General features: G+C 38.5%; 2 protein-coding genes across 3 annotated transcripts in view; both read right to left on the bottom strand.

Moving 5' to 3' along the window:
* Window positions 1-53: 53 nt before the first annotated feature.
* klc2 (kinesin light chain 2) lies at window positions 54-17,251 on the bottom strand. Of its 2 annotated transcripts, none has more exons than XM_042512098.2 (14): window positions 17,070-17,251; window positions 13,191-13,436; window positions 12,752-13,085; window positions 11,109-11,325; window positions 10,844-11,033; window positions 9,939-10,112; window positions 9,652-9,751; window positions 8,426-8,475; window positions 8,122-8,189; window positions 7,165-7,273; window positions 6,124-6,276; window positions 5,712-5,836; window positions 4,986-5,043; window positions 54-4,869 (listed from the first exon to the last, which is right to left on the bottom strand). In XM_042512098.2, the coding sequence occupies exons 2-14, from the start codon at window positions 13,416-13,418 to the stop codon at window positions 4,786-4,788; spliced, it is 1,890 nt and encodes a 629-aa protein (XP_042368032.1). In that variant the 5' UTR covers window positions 13,419-13,436; window positions 17,070-17,251; the 3' UTR covers window positions 54-4,785. The 2 variants fall into 2 exon arrangements, with proteins under 2 accessions (XP_042368032.1, XP_042368034.1); XM_042512100.2 differs by lacking the exon at window positions 17,070-17,251 and adding an exon at window positions 16,537-16,646.
* A 1,396-nt stretch (window positions 17,252-18,647) lies between these two features.
* Window positions 18,648-24,378, bottom strand: part of pacs1b (phosphofurin acidic cluster sorting protein 1b) — a 70,573-nt gene continuing 64,842 nt past the window's right edge. The window contains exon 24 of the mRNA XM_042512161.2: window positions 18,648-23,995. Within this exon, the coding sequence (XP_042368095.2) occupies window positions 23,877-23,995 (119 nt within the window). The 3' untranslated portion in view covers window positions 18,648-23,876. The remainder of the gene's footprint in view (window positions 23,996-24,378) is intronic.

Here is a 24,378-nt window from a genome sequence, read left to right as displayed (position 1 = left end):
TGAAATGGTCAAACATTACGACAGATTCAGGGATGAAAACGTATGAGACAGAATCAGTTTGAAAAGTGGTGTTTGTTTTTATTGAACCTTTGATAAAATACACATCAGGTTGGCCCCTTCACAATAAGATCCATCAAATCATCTGCAATATAAGAGTCCCCAAACATATGCAAGACCCTCGTTCCCACAACATTTACCACCCAGGCTCCGAGGTCATTATGGAGATAGATTTGTCTCAGTATCATATGTGTGTTAATGCTTTCCAGGACTTTTCAAGGATGCAGAATAGATTTTTTTTTTTACGCTCCACTTGCCCGCCATTTTTCAAACATTTCAGGTTCAAATTTGATTCAAACATAATTTCAGCCAGAAGGAACACAGGTAGAAAAGGAGGAAACGTACTTAATGTTAAATAAATGACAAATAAATCAAATATCACTGATTGACACATATTTGAGCTACGTTTCAGCGCCTGCTCAAGAAAATTTGAATTTGTGTTACATTACGAAGGTAATTCACAAAAGATTACTGCAGCAATTTTATTAAACACAACAAAATGTCATTGCTTTTCCAAAACTTTCTATGATTTTTACTAATTCCATGACTTTGCCAGGCCTGATTTTAAAATTTCACAACTTTTCCAGGTTTTCCATGACTGTGGGAACCCTGACAAATACGAAAAAGTATAATAAAGTTGAATACCTTTTATCATTTCACATATTAACGAAAAAACATGAGTTTTTTCGTTGTGAAACATCGTGAATTCCATCCTAACTTTTTAAGATATTTCTGAATCCAGAATTTATTTATTAATCTCAATTCTGTGCTTGCCGATTTACATTTTACGCACAAGTACTTTTTTTTTTTTTTTAAACGTATGGAATCTGTTTGTATATTTGCAGATCCGTCATTTGCAAAACAGCTTTGTGAGATTACAAATCTTTGTTGTATTTAAGGAAGCCATTTTATCCGTATATATTTAAAATTTATATTCAATAATTTTGACACAAATCTACCTCCACAGACAAAGCTCTACTCTCCATAAATATTTGGACATTGATTTGTATTTGAAGCTTTGGATTGAAACCTTTTTTCAAACAGAAACTCAGAACAAACACAAGCTATATATTTGCTTTTATCAAGCAACATTATTGTTCATATATTTATGGAGGCTGCGATTAATAACGAGTCAGAGATGCTTGAGAAATTTTCCGGAGACACTGAACCAACGCTAACCCTGACTAGGTGATAAATACAGTAAAGGTTTGCTTAGTATTATGGTATGGCGTGTGGAGGAGCTCACAGTCACGAAGAGGAGTCTTTTGGAGACTTTAAACTACAAATTAGTGCTGCACTAACTTTTGTACACAGCTACGTGGTGTTTGTGATTAAATGAATTCCCATCATTCTTTATGTGAACATATAGTAAACATACATATAAAGGATAATTCTGTACATTATTTGCTGCGAACGACACTTAAAGCACTTTTCTTCCTGTAACATCTTTCCAAATTGTCATTATTTCTTTTTTAAACACTTGCTTTACTCCTTCATTTCCTTCATACGCGTATTTCTTCATCCAGAACCTGCTCCACCGCGCACATTCAGCACAATCAGAAGCTGATAGAATAGTAAGCACTTTTTGTTTAGACTCAGCAATGCGACAATATTGTTGATTTCAAAAAACGGCAACTTCAGGTTATTTAGGCATGTGGCGATGGCGTGCATGCACCGTCGTTTGATACAATGCCTTCACAAAAAAACCTGCGTCTTCCTGTTTTTTGAAATCAAACTCAGTTTGTCAAGATTTGACCTTTTTTGGCTTTCTTGCATTTTAAAATTTAAGTGCAAAGTTGAAGAAAACCTGCAACTCAAGCACAAAAAAAAGCAACTTGACGTTGACGTTCTGATCCGACGAACACATTGCCGAGTCTGATTTCGACTTCATATAATAAGACGTGTACATTCTGTGGACAGATCTCTTGGTATTGGTCTTATTTTGGTGGAAAACAGCACAGCACAACATACCCAGTGTAAATGCCACCAGACCCCACAATCAACATAAAACGTAACATTCAAATGATCAGTTTTCAGTACCTTCAACATAAAAGCTCTGATACAAAACAGGAAAACGCATCAACAAAAATCACTGCGGACAGACGGTCGCCAGTCATCTGAGATTGTTTGATTACGACCGATGAAGTCCGTCCCGATCAGCATTAAAAAAAAAAACGTCACACTGAGGATTGTTTCATACAAAAATGATAAATGTTCAGTAACAGTAAATGAGGGAAAAAACACAAAGAATATCACACGAGGAATCCAAAAGTAAACATCGTAGTTGATGCACTGCATCAGCTTTGAACGGAGATATTTCTAAAGAGGGTCGATTATGTCTTGAATATCTGGTTTAATGATTGTAAACAAATTATATTTAAATATCTCTTTCACAGCATTTTCTTTCCATAAGAGTTTTTCGTGGCAAGCGAGGAAAACGTACTCGAAAGACATGATTATAATTCAGCTTTCTTTTGCACCACACTCAGTAGGTAGTATTGGGAGGATTTAAAGACCCTGTGAAATGAAAAACGCATTTTCCCAGATTTTAATTCTGTGTCCCTGTGTTAACTGGGCATTTATTTCTTGTTATTTCTGACTTGTCTCTTTCTGTACAAGCAGGTAAAATAGTTTCAAATGTTTGATGACTCGTTCTGCACTCATGGCGTTTTTAAAGTCCAATTAAATAAGAATTTTAGTGACAAGCTCGCCTCAGCAGTCACGTAAAACAGCACGTCACCTCTCCCGCGTCCTCCTCATCTCACAGTGAGGGAGGTGAGAGTGCAGAAAAAAATGCCAATGTTGCTTCATATCGCATTAAACTCTTAGTCTGCTCTTCAGCAGTCGAATCAAAAAGTATACGGCTAAAATATTCAGTTTTACTATGAAACACATCAGAGTGAGGAAGCTAAAGACGCTCCGACTTTCGTTTCACTGGGACTCTTGAGTCTGGGTAAAGCAAATTTACAGATTTTTTTTCTCAACACATTAGAGATGTTAGAAAATACTTGTTGAAAACATGAAAAGACTAAGAAGTGTGTAGTACTGCATTGTGAAGTTAGACCGTTATAGTGTTTGTTTTTTGTTTTTTTTTTTACAATTTCTGTGTCCAGCGTTTTTTGGGGTGGGCCTGAAAGCTTGTTCGATGACACACTCGAGCCATTCTTAACATAATCTCTCCCCCACTATATAAACGAAGAACGTGTCAATGTACACACATCGTCCGAGCTGAGGAGCAAGCCGCCGCGCAGCTACTTTCTCTCATCAACAGCTAACTCAAGAACGAGAAAGCTGCGTCATGGTGGCAGACTCTCGTTAGCAGCTAGTTTTCATAAAACGCACCCAAAGCAAACGACTGAAAGGTACGTTAGAGACGAATATTCGTGTATTTATATGATTGTGGCATTTAACAGACTAGTTTATGTATTTATTAGACTGAAAGAGCTAAGAGAGACTGTGAAACGTTGTGAACGAAACAACGCTGATATATCAAAGAGAGAATTACTATTTTTTCAAGATTTTAAAACCTAGTTTTATATACTTGGGGATTTTTTAATAATTCCACGTTTGGCTGGGTGTTTTTTCTTTTTGTGATAAAAATGAAACAATTGTTTTTGCTTTACCCAGACTTTAAGACCTTTAAATGCTTGAGGTTTATTTGTAAAGTCACTTTCAAAAGAACTTTCTGGTCTTTTTGTTTTACTCCTCTTTTTAGACCGATCATTGTGGCACCAAATCACTCATTTGAAAATGTGTTTTTGGAAGCCTGACCCGTGGAGGACGCAGCTGAAACTACCATATACAGTATTGTCACGCTCAAAGTGCATTTTAACAGTATCGACTGAAACTTTGCTCCGAATGTCAGCAGATTTGAGTGATTGAGGTACTAAATTTATCAGCATTTTCAACCTTTCCATCGACCCATTTCTACACTTTCTTTCATCTTTACTTCTCTTCCTTTCCTTCTTTTCCAGTCTTCCCCCTCCAGATAATTAGTATTTTCTCCAAGACTCTCTTTAACACAGTAGTGTAAACAACAAAGAAAAACAAAACTCAATGTGCACTATATACAAAGAATGAAATAATTTAAAACTGTATATACATTAAAAAAAAAGAAGGCAAAAAGTGAGGTTTAAATGGTTAGTGCTAATGTTTTTGAAAATCCCCAAAGATGCTCATTTTCTCTTTAAAATCGAAATTGGATCGTACCATTTTTTTTTCACCGTCTGTGATATGCATTCGATGAGAGGTTAGCATCAGCAATTACTTCATGCTACTGGTGAAATATACAGAGTGCAATGCTCGTCTCGGAACTGAAACCGGACACGTTTAGCCTACCTACGGTTGAGTGTCTGCACATGAGAGTGGAGATCGAAGAAATACGGACTCAGGATACGATGTTTTGCTACGGCGCTATGAGTCAAAAACACGAGGCGTTCAGGTGCAGACATTCCACGTTCTAGTAAGCAGCATGCTAATGTGTATCTAAATATTCTCTTTTGTGACCGATGGCGGCGGTTTGTACAGCGAAGCAGCAGCGACCTGACGTTTAGTGTGATAATGCTTTTTTTTTTTTTTTTTCTTTTCAGTGTTCTCTAAAAAATACGCCGCAGGTGCAAGTGTTTGATCTCGCTTTGAGCTTTTAAGTGTGTTTGTTTGATCAAACCGCAAACAGCCTCTCCTCGCCGGGCCGCTCTGTGACGCCTGAGTCCCACCTCCTGTCTCTGTCTAACCAATCAGGGAGCTGCGTCTGGATAGGTCCACGTTGCTGGCGCTTAGTCCCCTGCAGTCTGAGAGTACGGAGTTGGCGTCCTGGAAACAGACCAGTCGATGTTAAAACTACTGTACATTTTATGGGATGAGAGATTTTATTTATTTATTATTAATACTGCAATATGAAACATTTTAAAAACATTTTGTCGCCGTACCTGTGTGGTCTCCTCAGTGCTCTTGTTGAGGAAGTTGAGGGAGCTCGCTCTCTTCATTCTGAGAAAAATATCATAATCAAACAATGAGCCCGAACCATTAAAAACTTATTACAGCATAATAATATGAATATACTTACATGTTTTTTCTTCGTGTTTAGATAAACAAACCCAACCAAACTTTATACAGACAATTTCTAACAAATCAAAGCACTTCAAAATGCTTTCCATATAACAATAAGAAAAGTAAAACTGATGTTAAAATTGTATAAATACAAATCGAACAAATTACAATCATCAACAATCAAACTGACAGAACAAAAAACATTAAACTAAATAATATGAGTTTTTGTTGTACACTGACTGTATTTAAACATTTCATCACAAGGAAAACAGTTTCTGTTTTTTTCATATTTTTCAGTCACATCCACGAGCCTTCATCAGCACATGAAGATGGTCCGAAAAGGTGGATGGAGAATGTTTTGCAATACTTCTTTGTCTTTTTTTTAACTGTATTGTAGTTGTTGATTGCTGTTGATTGCAGAAAGTTAAAACAGTACATTCTTGGTAAAAAAAAAAGATATAAAATTAACATTAATGGATGAGCAAAACCACTCGCTGCAGCCCTACATTCATTTATATGTGTACATGCCAGCACACACACACACACACACACACACACACACACACACACACACACAGACACACAGACACACAGAGGAATCTTACCCTGGGTTGCGTGGCTCTTGTGGTCCGCTCCCCTGCAGCTTCTTCACCAGCATCTCGCTGCTCCTTCTCAGGGCGTCACGAATCTTCCCGAAGGAGCCGCTGCGACGCAGAGACCCGTTACCATCCTGAGGAAACATCAAACAGAAAGCCGAGTCAGCGTTTACTTGAGACATGAAATATTAAGGAGAGACGAAGGAGACCGGGCTCCCTTCTCATGTTTAATCCCAGCTCTGAGGCTCAGGTGCTCTACTGAGGGAGACTTGAACTTTGCTTTTTTAAATAATTCTTTATGTAATTACATCATTAATATGAATTTAACTGCCGTATGTGAAAAGCTGCGTTAACCTTGCACAATGTACTTTAACTTATTAATGCTCCCATTCGTGTTGAAGCACAAGGGAAAAGAACTGACCCCGTTCCACTCAGCCGAGTCGTCGCCCTCGCTCTCCCCTCTCTGTCCCCCCGGCCCGTTGATTCCTTCCCTGCTGTGTCGTCTGTCGCCCCCTCCGGCTCCCCCGTCCTTCAGCAGCTCCACCACCTTACTCTGGTTAATGGCATCAATACCCTGAGACAGACAGGGAGAGGACACAAACACCAAGACAAGATTGACAGACAGATTAAAAAGAAAATTGCAGCTTTCTCACAATAGCTCACACAGCACGACTACGATCTTTATTTACGCACTTTGCACACACTTGCTTCCTGACTGATCTTTAAATCATAGTTTACGGGCTAATAACAGCAGGAACGCCTGTTGAACTAATCAAGGTTCTTAAGATGTTGAAACGAGCCCAGGCGACTAATTTAACAACAGTAATTCAACTGGTCATGCAGCGCTCTGTGTGCAGGCTTCCTGCAGCTTCGTTTCAACACTTTATTACACTTTTATTAAACGACGCTCGGAATGAAGTTTAAGACTAATTTTCTGATAATCAAAATTAAAGAAGGAACATTTTATTTTGCCGAGGTGTTTAGTATGACATAATACATGAAGATATTAGATTATCTACATTAAATTTTGGAAGAAAAAACCTTCTATGAGTAAAACAAGTGGAAGGTGATGAATATGTTATATTACCATAAAAGTATCTTTTTAGGCTTACCAACAGAGGTAGGAAATATCTGTCCGGTTTTCTTGTCAATTTTGTGTTTTTCACTCTGGATGTGAGATTTACCTGCTTGGATTTCCATTATGACAAGTTTAAGAAAAGGATTTATGAAATGATTTAACAAAAAAAATAGATTTAACCAATTATTTTGAGATTTTATGACAAACGTCAGGAAAAAAAAAATCATAAAAGCCTACTCCGCATGTGCTGAGCATTTTAAAGACTTAATTTAAGACATTTTAATGCCAATTAAGTCCTTATTTTTAGATTAATGAATTCAATTTAATTCAACTTTTTGGACTTTTTAGGGATCTGCAGGAACGCTGTGTGTGTTTGCGCAGCACCTGTTTACGTGACTTGCTGGCGCATTCCTCCAGCGTTTCTGCTGCCTCCAGTTTGCCCTGACGACGGTACAAAGCCCCCAGGCTTTTGAGGGTTGTGTTCACTGTGGGGCTGCAAAAAAATAAAACGTACACATTATTTCTCTGTAGTTTAATGATTTTTTAAAGCCATTTCTTAACTCATCTTTCTTCTCCTCACCTTGAATAAAACTAAGATTAATTGAGTGATAAAAAGGGTGAAATTGACGCTTTAATACAGCACCACTGTAACGAGCCATCGCCAAGGTTACACCGCATCAGTTTGCAGAGCCTGTTCCTGTTATTAGAACTGGATTTTGGCCAGTGTGCATTTTTCAAAGACAAACTGAATGAAGGCGAGAACAAACGATGAACTCTCTCCCTAATAACCCACTTAAATCTGCCAATGTGACTTTTACTGTCACACTGTATCATTTGTTTTCTGGGACAAACAGGGAGAAAATGGGAGATTTCTTCTATGGTAACATCATTAAATTAATGCTATTTTTTTCCTCTCAGATTAAACCACAATATAGAATGACAGACTTGATTTGAATATAATGTATAATTTTATATTTCAAAGCTACAGTATATAAAGTTTCTGGACAATAAATCGGCAATGAGACAATACATGTATTCAGTGCAGTACAGCTACACAAAGTAGACACTAAAATAGTTACAGTTCTCTTACTAAGATGATACTAAAATGTTCAGACTTTTAGTCAACTAAAGACTTAAAATAAAAAATCCAATTAATTAAAACAAAACAAAAACAGGATGAGGCTGACATCGTAACAACATGAGTCCACATTTTTTCAGGTTGTTTTCTGGCATATAAATGGGCAAAAACACAGGATGTATTTGCAAAAACTTGCCGCAGTTTTGTTTATTAAAAAAAAATGCTTATTTGTTGTTTACATGTCTCCAGTTTGGATGTCTTACCTGTCCACCTTGCAGGCCTTATACCAGCTCCCATACTCTACATAGGGGCCAGAGTCCTTGCGCTTCCCCTAAGACAGTGAGAAAGTGATAGAGAGAGATAAAGAGAAAAAGAAAGAGAAGCAGAGAGCAGGAGGAGACAAGTATGAAACATTACCCGATTAAAGAGCCTATTAAAATGCCCCTGTTTGTCATTTGTAGAGTCTGCTGTTCTCCATCGCTCTCATTTTGCTGTCCAGTCCATTTCCATATTGAGCTGCCTGCCAGCCAATGATGTCAGTGGAAAAGGTCAACCTAAGTCACTCACCTTGCTCTCCTCTCTCTCCTCTGCGTGCATCCAGATTGGCTTGTTGTCATCTGTCAAATGAAGATAAAAAAATCATATTTGACAAAGAGGAGCAATATTATGATTGGACACTGTAAACGTCAGAAACCAAACAAATGAGGAAGAGCACAAATAAAGAAATTGCTGAGAAAAGGATCTCTGGACTGACCTAAATTTCAGAGAGTAGGCGCTCTATGCATAAATAAAAACACACGGCCTTTCATCAAACCCGCTGCAATGCCAGATTCCTGCCATGGCTCTCTCTCGTGCTGAGCATGTGAGCACATAAGGGTTTGACAGGCTTAGCAGCAGCGGGAGGGAAACATCAACGTTAAGCCGCGCTGCACGCTTCAATAGCACGAAATAATCCTCTGACCTGCTCAAGAGTCCTGAGAGCGTCAGGAGGGATCAGGGTGTGGCCCGATCAAAAACCTGAATCCCAAAACACAGCGAATGTCAAAGGAACGAAAAATGGGTCCACTACTGGGTATTTTGGGAAAATAATTATCATTGAAGCCAAATTTTACCAAAAAAAGGGAAAAATTAACACCTCTCAGCAGGAAAGTTGTGCACAAATATACTGACAGAGTCCGACATAGGGGCCAACCAATATTGGTTTGTCAGGGCCGATACCGATTATTTGTCGTTAATGACACCCAGAACTGATATTTGGAACCGATGTGCATTTACAGTAAAAAGACGATCTTTTTGTCAATATTAAGAATTTGGAATATAACAAACTCCAACACAAAACTTTGTTTAAATGCCTTTAGCAAATGTTTAATAAAACAGAAACTTTCAACATCATATACGACAAGATCCCAGAAACTTTTTTTATAAAGTGAAAAGGCTAAAGAGGCACATTAGGCGGGTTCATATGTTACAGAGGCATCATGCAGAAACCTCTTAAGGTCACGTGTGAACACATTTTTAGAGGAAAAATAGTATTTTAATGGTCAATCATACTTCAACCCAAACTTGAATGTTCAGATTTGAACACAAAAGGAAAGCTGGGAAGCTACAGAATGACATGATACACTAAAAAATATGACATGACATGACATGACATAAAATAAAATAAAACAAAACAAAAAAATTAAATAAAATACAATACAATAATGATAAAATAAAGTAAAATAAAATAAAATAAAATAAAATAAAAATAATTTAATGGACCTGACTAAATGCTGAATGTTGGCTCTACTCACTGTTAACAGATCCAAACTCCTTCTCGTGTGCTCTGGTCAGGATCTCTTTGTACAGAGCCTCGGCATCTTTGAACTTCCCCTGCTTCAGATAGCATGTAGCCTGAGGACAAGACACAAGGACAATCTTTTCATTCACTTCTCTAAACTCGAAAAACGTAATGTGAGTATGTCATCACAGGACAAGATCAGACTATAGAAGAGTGGGAAACAAAGAGCATGCAAAAAGTCAATGTTTCTGTTGAGGTGAAGACTGTGTGTGTCTGTGTGAATCTTAATTACGTCCCCACCAGGTTATTTTTGGTCTTGGCCACATTGGGGTCATCAGCTCCCAGTTTGGACTCGTAGATCTCCAGGGCTCGTCTGTAGTAGTACTCCACCTCGTCATATTTGCCCTGATTCTGACACAGCAGGGCCAAGTTGTTCAGCTGCTTGGCCACATCTGGGTGGTATTTCCCCAAAACCTGGAGGAGACAATGTTATAATCACATAGTCTGCCATTACTGACAGGAAACGTGGTGGTTAACCCTTTAAAACCTGGGCAAGTTGGCTCGATTTCTGTCAAAACAGGTGAAGAAAGCAATGAGCAACTTAAGAGGAAATGACCCAGAAATAATAAATAATTAATTACTAAAAAGTACAAGAACAGTTACTAAAAATTAGTAAAATAAATAAATAAATAAAACACAAATACAACCAAACAAACAAAAAAACTACAAACAAAACAAAAATTTTACTTGTCCTTTTCGTTTTATTTACTTTGTTCCATACTGGTCTCTTTATTTTTGTTTGAGAAAAGGTTCATACAGACCTTACAATATGAAATTCAAGGACTTTCAAGTGCTCTTTAAAGCACTGTTTTTCATTTTTAAGGATTTTACTTAAAAGCAACAAAATAATTTTCAAATATTATTTTTTTAATTACATATTAATAAATGATCAATGTCTCTCTTTTCAGTGAGAAATTACTTACTTAAGTAAGATTAATCTTAATCTTGATTTCTTTTGTCTCAAAATTCAAGCACTTCCACCTTTTACAAAACCTAGTGAGATTATATTGTTTTGTCATCATTTTGTCATTTGTGTTATGTGTATTTTGATGCACCTGTTAATAAAAACATAGTATAATATAGTATAAAATAATAATAGATTGTGTGTAGAGAACACTTTCTTCACTTTGACATTAAGGGTTTACCTTCTCTCTGATCTCCAGCGCTCTCTTGCACAGAGGCTCCGCCTCCTTGTATTTGCCCCTCTTTCCGTACAGCACAGCCAGGTTGTTGAGGGTTGCGGCCACGGCTGGATGATCCTTCCCCAGCGTCTTCTCTCTGATGGCGAGGGCGTCATTCAGCAGGTGAGCTGCCTCTTTGTACTTGTTCTGATCTCTGGAAGACAAAACAGAACCGTTAGCAGTTTTCAGTCTGGACATTTTTACATGAATGTTAATCTCCGTTTCACACCTGTACACCAGAGCCAGGATGTTGAGCATGGTGGCGACGTCAGGGTGGTCGTGTCCGGACGTCTTCTCCAGGTCCTCCAGGGCTTGTTTGCACAGCGGCACGGCCACTTCGTACCTGCCCTGAGAGGCGTACTGGATCACCAGGTTGTGGAGCGTTCTGAGGCGGGCTGGGATCTCGTAGCCTCCCTGCTGGGCCGCCACCTCTCCGCTGGGCTGGGCTGCGACACAGAGGGGAGGGTTTTTAAATGTCTTGCGATCAGTTGCGATGGCTAAACGCGTGGCACAATTTAACAGCACAGCAGCCGAGAAAAAAAAAAACTTCAGAGAAGCATTTCTCAGTATTCAGTTATAAATAATTGAAAAGATCGAGAGAGTGGAGCACTTATCCGGCTAATGGGGAGGAAAGCTGAGCAAGCTATACATTGTAGCGCACTGCATTAAGTGAGCTTTCATATCTGCAATTTTTTTTCAACATAGATCCAAAAATCCATTTAGCTTGAGCCTTTTGTTTAGCCTGTATAGTTAGCATTAACCAAACTACAGCTCCTGCATCCTTTCTAAACTACATCACAGCGGAGGGTTAACTGTGTGTTTGCCATTTGTACAACGAGCTGCTTGTGTAAAAATGAACACTTGAGAATAACTTGAGCCTCGGGCTTCAGGGCAGCTGAGGCCTGAACATTTCCGTTACTGAAAGTCACGATTGTATTGAGCTCAGAGTGATTTTATTTTGAAACTCTGTACTATAAATAAAAACTTCATTGATTCTCTTGCTGTGCATTCAGGTTTCTGCAGCCTCACTTATCCTGCAGATAAATGTATCGAAGCAGGAATGATCCATGTTATAAACACGCTTCTATAAAATACAGAACAATATGATGTGACAACTTTAACTTTATAAAGCTGAATTATTAGGGACAAGATCAAACTCCAAAGCATCTTAGGGTTTATGGAAAAGTGATAACTTGATTCACACTGGGGATTAATCTAATTTTTGCGATTCTCTTCTCATATTGTAAAAGTGGCCGGGTCGTTATTCTGACGCTATGTACTGATGCTATATTGCTTCTTATTGTTTAAATACTACAGGCTGGCTTTGCCTAAATCCCTTTATTAAGTACTGTACTTGTGTTGAATCTAATATAATATGTATCAAATATATGAGGTCCAAACAAAATAAACGTGTTGGTTTTAATGCGTGTTTATGTCTTCTACTTCTACAAACCGCTGTGACCTTTTCTGGGGAAAAGGTCAGCCATGCAAAATGCCTGCGACGACCCAAAGCACAGCCAATTATCTCTGCTTCCTGTGGTCTGCCACAGCCGCTTACTCTGCTCCAGTATCAGGCACCTGCTCCTGTAAACTGGGATGTAAATCCTTTGTATTGAAGAAGTAATTTCAGGCTCCGCTGATTCGTTTTAATTCTTAGTTTGGACTTTTTTTTTGACTAAATTGATCTTCCAATCCTTCCAAAATATACATACACTGACCTGGAGCTGAAACTATTCATCTGTAGGTTTTGGACTGTTTTGGACCTTTTTACAAAGACAATTATTAATCGAATAAGCCTACTATACGCTGTGTTAGCGTCTTCTCATCTGCAAAAGCACAGCTGTGGTCTAATAACTGCTTCTGATGTCATACCTGGTCCCTGGTCATCGTCGTTGGGGAACAAGTCATCCAGACTGTCCTTTGAAGTGTCTCCTCCACCTCCACCGCCTCCGCCAGAGCTCTGGCTTTTTTCCTCTGAGGGCGAGACGTCGTCATCGAACTTCTTGATCTGGTTCATGAACTCCAGGTGTTTCTTCTCTTCCTCCAGCTGGGCGACGCTCTGCTCGCTCCGCTGCAGCTTGTGCTGGGTTCCCGCCAGCTCGTCCCGCAGCCACTGGTTCTCCTGGCAGAGGCGACGCACCTGAGCACGCAGCTTCTGCTTCTCCGACTCCACGGCGCTCAGGTGGCTCGACAGGGCGATGATCACCTAGGGGGAGGAAAGCGGGAGGGGAGGGAGAAAATGAAAAAAAAATTATGGCTTGCTTCTTTTTTTTTTACCTCAAAAGTATCCCTTTCAAAAATGGACACTCACCTGTGCCTCTCCCAGGCCCAGCTCGATGGCCTCCAGACTCTTACGGAGCAGACCAGATTTCTCCTGGGCGGCGGGCGGCTGGGCGCAGTCCAGCAGCGAGTTGAGGAGTTGGGCGTGTTCGCCGCGCAGCGTCTCCAGACCCTGCATGACGGCCTTAGTGTTGAGCACAATCTCATCCTGGCTGAGTCGCTCCAGGGCTTCTTCACGAGGATACACCATGGTGGACATTGCGTGGTTTCATACACACTGTGGAAAAGGAAAAGAAATAAGATAACAAACATGATAAAAGTGGATATTTTTGTTCATCAGCATGATGGGACGAGTGTGCGTTGTCTGTTTTTATGTCCCGTCCTTGTTGACATTGTCACAATTTACACACAAGCCGCTCAGCGACACCACGTCCCTTATCTGTCGGTCACTCAGGTCATGTGGAGGTGGAGGAGACAAAAGGAGACAATAGACCGAATAACAAAGAAACTGCCTTCCCGTAGCGTCAAATTCTATTTCAAACAATAGTTTCCCATTTCTTAATTGCATAACGCGCCCCTTGGGCAGTTAAGACAAGATGGAAAGTGATAATGTGCGTGTGAGAAGTGTATGTATAGTTAAAACCCAGATTACTGCAAGAGGATTCCTCCGAGCTTGAAAGTGACGCAGCAGCTGCCACTGACCTGTAAGGCCTATTAAAGCGAGAGGCTGTCACTGGACTGAGCTGCTGCTCCAAGAAGAGGCTGACTCACAGTGACAACATCAAACTTCACGGAAGGACAGAAACTAGATCTGCATGGACAGTATATCAATACTGGTTCATATATCAGCTGAGACGTAGCGAGGAAATTACAGCGCAGAAACACACAAAAAAATAATAAAAAAATAGATAAATACTGTTTCAGTGTTCAGGCTAAAAACATTGATAGGTCATTGGCCTAAGTTTCCAGACAAACCTGAATAAAAAAAATGTTTTACAATATTTTTCACTTGCTATTTAATATTGGTCATTTGATTAATGCTGCAAGAGACTAATAATTCATCTTTAATTTTTTCAATTGTTCATTTAGTTTATAAAATTTCCCAGAGCCCATAGTGACGTCTTTAAATCACTTTTATTTGTCTGACCAACAGTCAAACCTCCCCCAAGTTATTAATTTAGGATACGACGCAGTTTACAGAAAAACTCTGTCTGAACTTCATCAGGTGGGTTTGTCTGATGAAGGTCAGGCAAAGTTCCTCTGCGATTGTGTCTTGTTACAGAAACGTTGCCACAAATGTGTTTCTTTTGTGACTTGGACAGTGTGTTTCTCTGTAAACTCTGTCCTACTTGTCCGTCTCCTACGCGCCTGTTTTGTAATAGATGTGTTAAGAATTCTTTCATTCAAATTTATGATCACAAAAATCTGGTAAAGCAACTGATCCCCAAATCTGAGTAGTTGGGATGAGCAGATGTTTCTTGTTTCTGTGTGATAAAATCCTCTAAAAGCTATTAACAAATAAATTTCTATCGCCTTTTCAATATTTTTGAAGCACTTCAACTTTGGTTTGGACTGCTGATTCAGAGGCTATTTATGGATAACATGTTCCCAAAACAAGAAATCATTAGTCATGTTATTGGTCTTCATGAGTAACGAAGGGAAACAGAGGCGTTCGCTGTTCATTTCTTCAGCAGAATTTATTCCTACTAAAGTCTGTAGGAAAAGAAAACATTCAAGCTGTATCTTTACATTTAGATAACCAAAATCCAAAATGATATCTAAAAAGTTCCATATTTGTATATCAGCCACAGCCACTGCAGCTAAGAGTTAATACTTTTTAAAAATTTTAATGCAACTTGGAAAGAATTTCAAGATTGAAATTGATGGACAGTTTTATTTTGCCCAAAAATGAAATGTCATTGTTTAGTTCAGAGTTTTTATTGTACCTCAAACTGAAATCTGATCTTTGGCGGCAAAAAAACAGTTTAAAAATACAATAAACAGGCACATAGGACATCACAGCAGCACACAACCAAACTCGATTAACAGCAAAGCAAAGTTTTGGAGTAAAACACATGGGAGGACAATGAATATAATATCATCATTTCAGTATCTTTTAGGTTTACCAGCTGCAGAGGGAAATAACTGGCACTTCTGTCCAAGTTTCTGTGCATTTTTTTTGTTTCTCACTCTACAGAGTGTGATTTAACTTCTTGGATTGCCATCATGACAAGTATAAGAAGAGGATTTTAAACTATTTCCCCCCCCCCAAAAAAATAGATGTTACCAATTCTTTGTGAGATTTAACGATGCAATGTCAGAAAAAAAAGTCATCAGTTTTTACTTCCCATGTCTGAGCATTTTTATGACTTCTGAAATATTAATTTAAGTAATTTTAATACCAATTATGGCATTATTTTTTAGCTTAATGAACTCAATGCATTTTAAGACTGCACACATATGTCTCGCAGTAGTAGACAGATCCAGGCAGAGAGATCAGACACAGTGAACATCCTATCCTGAGCATGAGGCCTGCAGGTCTAAATATTGACCAGCTGTAAATGAAACCGTTGCAGCAGCAGCAGAAGGACAGAGGAGCCAATTGTGCAGCATCGTGACTTTCTCCCTTTTCCTGCTTTGATGGTGGAGGTGCACCTGTTCTCCTGCTCCTGCTCCCTCCCTCCTCTCTGTATCTGTCTAGCTCTCTCCCTCACCCATCCTCCTCTCCCCCTCCCTCCCATCCGCCTCATACACTGACTGCAATGCACCAATATTCACACTTCAAATACACTGTGTGCTAATGCAGAGAGGGAGGCTGCGAGACGTCAGAAAGTAGCATCTAAAAATGACTAATGTATCCTCGCTTCTTTAATTTATCTATTTTAAGACAGATTAAAAAATGCCGGTGATGGTCGAGGCCTGTGGCCGGGAGGGGCGGCAGTGTTTGGCTTGGCAGCATATCAATCAAGGTGACCGACAATGAAGAACACTGTTCATAAAGGACATATCTCTAACATATGTTTAGTTAAACTGATTTTTTAAAAAATGTGTTAAAATGTCTATTTCCAACATGTAAACTGTTTGTAAACAGTGCAGGCCCGAGCCCCAAAATGTTACACAATACACACTGATGCATATTATATCAGGCCACTTTAACCTATTTACAATATCTAACACAAGCGCAGATAATAATATAAAAAGTAAAAGATATTAAAAAGTGCTGTTTCATGAGTAAAAACACCGGGCTGCAGACGACACATTTACGAAGCTCGCCGAGGATGAGGCGATTTATATGACATCCTGCTAATAATACATCTATTTTCACTATAAACCTGCGGCTTAAAGAACATTAAAATATTATTTATTCGTATATTTACCTTCATCGAAGACAAGTGCGATGCTTTCTGTCCCCCGAACAAAGCAGCAGGACAATGTTGTGATGCTCCAGACAGACTAGTGTCGAGTCCGCTGATGCAAAACAAACCGCTTCCGGCGGTGTTTTTCAAAATAAAATCTAATTTCAGCTACGCAATTTTGCTTCTTAACACGATTACGCAGGTTATAAATGAGTCGATAATTATATTATTAAAAGGAAAACGCGGTCTTTTTTAATTCCAGAGCGTCATTTAGCAAAACAATAGATGCTAACGTTAGTTTGTTATTAGCGCTAGCCATAGCGGTAACCGTTACGTTAGCTGTAGTTTGAAGGAAGCTAGGTGCTATGAAGTAACTACAGTTAACTTTGGTTATCTGACTTACTCTGTTCACGCTTCTCGTGTTATTTGGCATGCACCGAAACAGCTCACACACCTTTCACTTTAGTTTAATACCAATACAAACTCAGGCTGTAAGTTAGCTAGCAGTCGCCCGGGTCAACTCCTAACGGTTAACTTCTGTTCGGTTAACTTACCCGGACTGTGAATTTACGATGGAGGACGGCAAGAAAGCTCCAAAGCGTGCCTTTAATGACCTGTCATCCCCTCAAAAAACTTTTATTCGGATAAAGAAAATGTTCTCGTAAATGTGCTAACACCTGGGAGCCGAAAAATGGCTGTTCTCCCAGAATCCAACAACCAAAGATGATGTAAAATGTTGAGATGATTCACTTTGGCCTTTTCCAAGCGGGGCGGGAAACTATACTGCGCATGCGTGTAACCCAAACGCCGCTGATTCACTTGTATTTCCTGTAACAAGATTTACTCAGAGAGGTGAATGTTTGAGTATATTAGCGTGTTGATTTGGCATTACAATAGGACGTTATACCGACTGACTCTAAGCCAAAAGGTATATTTTTTAAAAATGTAGCAATTTAATAGTTTTTCACAAATAGGATGTGGTAGTAGGTGAAATATCTTGCTTTACTTATGCTCTTTGACATCTGATGTCAGCAGGGGCCCCATCCAAAGAGACCAAAGAGGGCACCAGGGTAATGAGGGCCCCCCTGTGTACCACTGACCTGCTTCACAAGCATCATCCTCACTATTTATTTACACTGTCGCCCTTTGCATCATCTTCTGAAACACAGTTTTTTCATTTTGATAATTAAACAAAAAGCCCTTTATTAATCAAATTCTCTATAGGCCAAATTATCCCTATATGTCACTATATGGTGTAATTGCAATGGTAAAAACATTTTTTCCCCTTATTTTTATTTTATTTTTGTCCTGCATAATGAAATCTGCTGGGATACCCTTTGTTTTTTAAGTTTTTTTTGCAAGTTTGCTGGATTACATTTTTCTTGTCATTGCAGCCCCATTTAATCCTAAACTTTTTTCATCATCTTTTTTCTGAAACACACTGTAAAACCTGACAAGTAGGTCCTACAAAAAAATATTCTTAGGAACTGATTGCCTTGAAAAAGAGAAAGTAAGGTGAACTTTATTCTTAATTTATGTTTACTTTATGTCTAATGTTTGCTCAAAAATATGCTGCATTTATTTAATTTTGTGAGGTTGTTACTACTTAAAAATGACAGAAGAAACTGCCTTGTTCTTTCCGTGTTGGCAGCTTCTGTAAATCAAGTTAGTCTGACTTAACTAGATCGTGACAAAGACAATTTTAAGAATGAAGTTAGGAGATCTGCAAGTTCTGTTTTGTTAACATGTTTAAGAAAATACAAATATGATTGACTTTGCAACCAGAAGAATACAGATATATATATTACTTGCTGAAGTTGCTAAAACTTTGAAAGATTGATTTAATTAAACTTGTCATTTTTAAGTTGAAACAACTTCACAAAATTAAGAAAATATAACAAAATTTTGAGCATACTTAACAGTTAGATATGAAGTAAATATAAATCAAGACTAATAGTTATATTTACATTTTTGAGAGCTGTACGCTGCCTCTGTTCTCCATCGCCGTATCAGTTTAATTTTAACAGTATTGGAAATCATACCTTAGGAATTTCTAAATACTTTGGTATACTGTAATACTGCCCAAGCATACGACAGTATATATATTATAATTCAAAAACAAGACACTGAGCTACAAATCAGGAATATTTTTATTTTAAAAAACAAATGAAACAATGAACACTTCCACTTTTCATCCCACATCTGTTTGATTGACAAACGTAATCATGAAAAAGCAGTACTACAAAACATGTCAAATTAAAAAAAAAAAAAAAAACAGAACTAGAATACAATATAACAAGTACTATCTGATATGTACAAGCATTATAGTTTATTATTGTTATAGGCAAAAGGCAAAAAAGCTGAAGACTGCTGCTGAAGAAACAATGGCATGTGCAAAATACTCTCCACAAGTCCACAAGCTTAGGACGCTCTGCTCTGACCTCGTCAGGCAGAAATCTACTGCTTTCACAGGAGAAGCCCGTTCTCATGAGGACAGATGGCAAAATTTACAAGCTGTAAGGGGCATTGGGACAATATCGTTTGGATGATTTTTGAAAGCTAAGCTTGTGGAAGCCTGGTAAAGAAGACTCTCTCATCATCAGAGGTATATCTGAGGACGGTGGAGAGAAAAGCCACTGCTGATCACTGACAGAGATTATTGATGGACCAAACAGCTCCTAATCTCTAACCACAACTAGTCAAGGACAGAGGGACCATCGCTACACCGTCACAAAAACACACAGGTCGACACAGGTACAGAGGTACAGGTAAAAACACACAGGAACAAGTTCAAGACTCACGTACAGAACAACCAGCGACTTTAGGAAAACGTGTAAACTGTAAGAACGACAGGAAAGACGGTTGATGAAAGATGAAGAAAACGCTGCAAAATGTGGCTGTGATTTTTTTTAAAAAGTGTCTCCAAACATTGAAATGTTGACTTCAGAATGAAGATAGCTGTGAACTGTGTTTTCAGTAAGCAGAAACCAAAAACAACGACAAACAAATCTGAGTTTAATCACAATTTCTTCACATTTTAATTTGGCAGTGATTTAGTTTTAAATGCCTCTCTTTCGGTAGTTTAAATTCAGAGTCGGCTGACCTTTGACCTCCCTGTGAAGGCTGCAAGCGAAAGAGGCATCAATAAACTAGGACTTTGTACAATTTAGGAAAAGTTTAGCTTCACATTGTTGCAATAATATTTAGGCTAACAACACTACAAGGCAGAGAGTAGTTCGAGTTTGTAGAGGTCGTCTCTAACAGCAGATACAGGTTTTTTTTGACCCTCCGTAGTTACAGTTTCAGTTGAAAAAAAATCGAGCATTTCATTCCGAAAAAAATTATATAAATTTTGTAATTTTTGGAATCCTTTTTCAAATTTAAAAATGCCACACAATTTATTAATAAAGCCTAATTTTGTAAAAAATCACTTAATTGTCATTTATGACTTTATTAAAGGTTAAAAATAGGTCAAAAAGATGCTATTACAATGCATAAAGAAATTTCCGTTTTGGATTGTCATATTTTAGAGAAAGATCCCTTTGGTTATTCTACAGTATATCCTCTATCTTTATGTTTTTGTCACATCACAACTCTTAAAAAACTCTTCATAATGATCTACTGAACTTCTGACACAGTCAAACTGAAGATAGAGTGTCACAAGTTGACAATTCTTTCTGATATTAAGTAAAATTTGACCCACTGTTACTATAAAATATTCAAAAGTGCACCTTTAAACAGTATTGTTCAATATTGATGTACTGCATACTAACCAAGGGATAATTCACTAAAATTGGCAACATAATTAATGCATAATGGCAGCTCAATCCTGCACTTTAATTATTTATTAACATTAATGAAGTCATTAGTGGAAAATTTAAGTGGTTATTTTAAAGTGGCACCAAGATTATTGTACTTTTTTTTCTTTAATAAATTTATGCCAGAGGAACTTTTTAAGATCGAGAGTCGGTATTTTCAAATGTAATTAATTTTGGAATGAAATGAAGTCTAACTACAGTACATCAACGTTCACTGATATTCAGGAATAATGAAACGCAGCCCCCCGCGTGGAGGCTTTCAGTCCGTCTGTCTGTCTGTAAAGCCCTTAACTGGTTGTCAGCATCACAAGTGAAGAAAAGCACGGGTTTCAAAAGGGTGCTTTCACGAGGCGCACTGGCTGTTTGCTTTTTTTGTCATTTACACCAAAAAGTCTCTGCTCAGCTGTCTCGTTTTAGGTCAAATAACACCAGCATGATTACATAATAGCGGCACATCTGCTCGAAAAAAGTACATGTAAACTAAATTCAATACATTCAAATATTTGGAAGTACTTAAAATCAATTGACGCCTGACAAACTGTTCGTTCGGCAGCGACAGACGTAACCAAACAGTGAGTGAACAAACAAGCAAACCCTTCAGTGTGAAACCTTCGTGTAACGGAAAAAAAGAATGAGCCGAGTTTGAGACGTGCTGCTGACATCACGACTGTAACACTGTAATATCGACACGGTGAAAAAAAACCAAAAACTAATCTAATTCAAAACCAACCAAAAACAGCATTTAAATCAAGACATTGGCAGTAACACTATTTAAAAAAAACGAATACTTTACTGCAGATGGAGAGTGTTACGATGTAGGTGACACAAGGCAGAGCTACACAGGCTTTGCACTTTAAAAAAATGTTTTTAGAATAATTATTTTTGCAGATACATTCTTAGATTTGCACCCGAGTTAAATTTCAATTGAATTATTTCAATTAAACTGAATTTAATTAGGTGATTTTGTTTGCTTTCTAAGTGTTTAAGTGGTGGAAGAAGAAAACAATCTGCATTTGCCTTGTGCCAGGCTTCAAAGTAACCATGACGACCACTGCAGCTTTTGCAGCCCTAATCTGATAAACAGTGATATCGAATAATGACCACATCATCCACACACACACACACGCACACACACACCAACTGCATGCCCTCTGTCACACCGTAGAAAAAGTATTTCTCCTAATTTAGTGATTTTTTTGTTTGTTTTCAAAGTTTCTGACCATATTACATTTAGTTCACCACATACACGCACTTGTTACCAGTTACTGTACACTCACTAATCACCTCACGACATCCTAGAGAAAGCTTTTAGCAGACCTGTGCCAAAATAACCGACATCAAGCCAAATACTTTAAATCCTGATAAAATGAAGGTTATTAAAGGGACAAATCACCCCAAAATCAAAACTACTTATTTTTCCTCTTACCTGTAGTGCTATTTATGAGTTTGTTTTGTTTTGGGGTGAGTTGCAGAGTTTTGCAGATATTGGCTTTCTTTCTCTCCAGTATAATCGAACTAGATGGCACTCGGCTTGTGGTGCTCAAAGCGTCAAAAAAATACATTTAAAAAGCAATGTCTCTTTCCAGAAATGACCCAGTTATTAAAGATAATTCACAGATATTGTTGGGAGCGGTTTCATGAAGGAACTATTTTTTTTCCTACTGAACTAAACCCAGAAAACTTACAATCACGCAGAAGGAAGAGTGCATCTACTCATGGACAGGAGGCTCGCGACTGTATGAGATGTAAACATCAAAGGCGTCCTCCTCGACTGAGGAGTGACCAAAAGTGAGAATTAGACGGTCCATGTCCGTTACGTGATGCCATTGAGTTGTTTTGATTTTATACGCCACTGAGCAGCTTTCATGGGAAACGGTGGCCCGCTTTCACTGCTTACCCTTCCTTCTGTGTAGTGATACTGTTGGCTGTAGTTTGGTAGAGATTTCTGAAAAGAGAAAAAGCTGCTGAGTTTATAGGATGTATTTTTTTGGCTCTTTGGGCATCACAAGCCGAGTGCCGTCTAGTTCCATTATACTGGAGAGAATGCAGACATTTCTATGAATGATATCTCCGACTCTCTGCAACTCACACCAAAACAATCTAGATTGATAAATAGCACTAAAGGTAAGAAGGAAAATATGTATTTTTCATTCTGGAGTGAAATGTCCCTTTAATGAGCCTGAAGAGAAATGGAAAAGCTTGAAAATTTTGATTTTTTAAAATTTTTTGCCAGGTCTGCTTTTTTTCACTAAAGAGAAAGCTGCCAGTCCATTACCGATAAAGAAAAGGTTATTTTGGGGACAACCGGCAAACAACATTGTGCTTTATTACAGGTGTTTAACTCCCATTTTTGCGCTGTGGATATTACTGGAAAAGCAGACTTTATCCATCATATTCCCATCATCGCTTCTGAGTTTTGGACTGTTTAAATATTCATTTGTTTGTTTTTAGTTCCTGGTTGCATATTTGATTGTGTTTATCTATTTTTTTTAACCAGCTGTAAACACCCAGATGTGTCTTTGTAAGTGCATAGCAAATAAGAAGATAAAGATAACTGCACGTTACAGTAACCCCTGCCCTGAAATCCTGGAACGCTTCACAAAAACGTACACTATGCATCACAAAAACAGCATTAAAGGGAAGTTTTTTTTTACTATTTTTCACTAGAGCACAATTTAAAAAAAGACAATTCCCCTTTATATATATTATTTTTTGATTGTTTTCTGAAAGGAAACGTTTGGCATTAGACATCCAAATGACTTATTGTGGTACAGAAAAAAATATTTTAAATTATATGGAAGCCCATGAAATAAAATATGTATAAATAATGGGCCTGTTTTGAAGGACATCTGTTGATGTATGAGGAAATTCATCACATGCAAGCCTTTAATTTGACTGCATTTTGTGAGCAGAGGAGTCTTTTCTTTGTGTTTTCACTGGCTCATGCAAACACTGAAGCCCTGTTGCTTCTTTTTATTTTGAGTTACTGTTTTCCGGCACATGAGTGGTGTGTCTGTTAGTTCGGAGCATGCACGTGTGGATCAGGTGATGAGGTGAGTGGGACCTTAAAGGGGTTGAAAGTCGAGGGTCAGACTTTAAGGGCTTGAAATCGGCGAGTTGTTGCATGCTATTGCATTCCATAGAACGGAAACGTAAATGGCAGTTAGCTAATAAACTTGTGCTGTGAGCCCCTTGTAAACACACACACACACACACACACACACACACACACACATACACACACACATACTGTACATTCACGTGTGCATGCAGTCTCGCCACACACACAAACACACACAAAAAAGGGGCATTAAAGTGACTAGTAAAAACGCTGCACCCCAACACCATCCTCCTCCTCCTCTTCCTCTCCAAAGAGCAATAAGACGACTGCAGCCAAAACGAAACCGAAGAAAGAAAAGAGTCCAGCCACTTTACGTCTTCTCTCAGATCTGCACGTGCTGTGAGGCGGGGTCTTTGAGCAAAGGTGTTTCAGGATCGAGGAAAGTCGAAGGTCAAGTCAGGGTCAGAGGCTGGTGCTGACCCCTAGGAGGGGGGCTTGCTGTAGCCGAAAAGTCCGACAGGCAGGTATTTGACGTGAGTGGGCCACTGGGCGGCCAGCTGGAAGAACTTGACGTCGTTCCACTCCACGCCGTCTATGGACACTGGAGCGACACAGAAATGAGACGCAAAAAACTCAGAAGAATAACAGAGTGATGAAATTAAACTAAAACAAGAAAACAACAACAACATTATACTATTATTAACTCCTACAAATCTGACTCACACAAGATTTTGAGGGCACAGAAACTTAAACTATCATACAGTCCACAGTGTATTAACACATTTCTCTACATTGTTGTTGTTTAGCATTTATACACATGCAGGGTTCCTACACATTTTCATGGAAAAAAATTCAAAACTTTTCCATGACGTTCCAAGGACCTATGATAAAATTTCCATTTCGGAAAAGCATGCACGCACTGCATCAAGTAACTTGTCTTGTCAGGTCTGAAAGAACTGTATACCCAGTACCTATGCTACTGAT

Source organism: Plectropomus leopardus, chromosome 23 (assembly GCF_026936395.1).
Source record: "Plectropomus leopardus strain MGB_pleo_1.0 chromosome 23, ASM2693639v1, whole genome shotgun sequence".
In the NCBI taxonomy this organism is placed as follows: domain Eukaryota; kingdom Metazoa; phylum Chordata; class Actinopteri; order Perciformes; family Serranidae; genus Plectropomus; species Plectropomus leopardus.
Note: the sequence above shows the minus strand (reverse complement) of the source record. Positions and strands in the feature narration are given on the sequence as shown.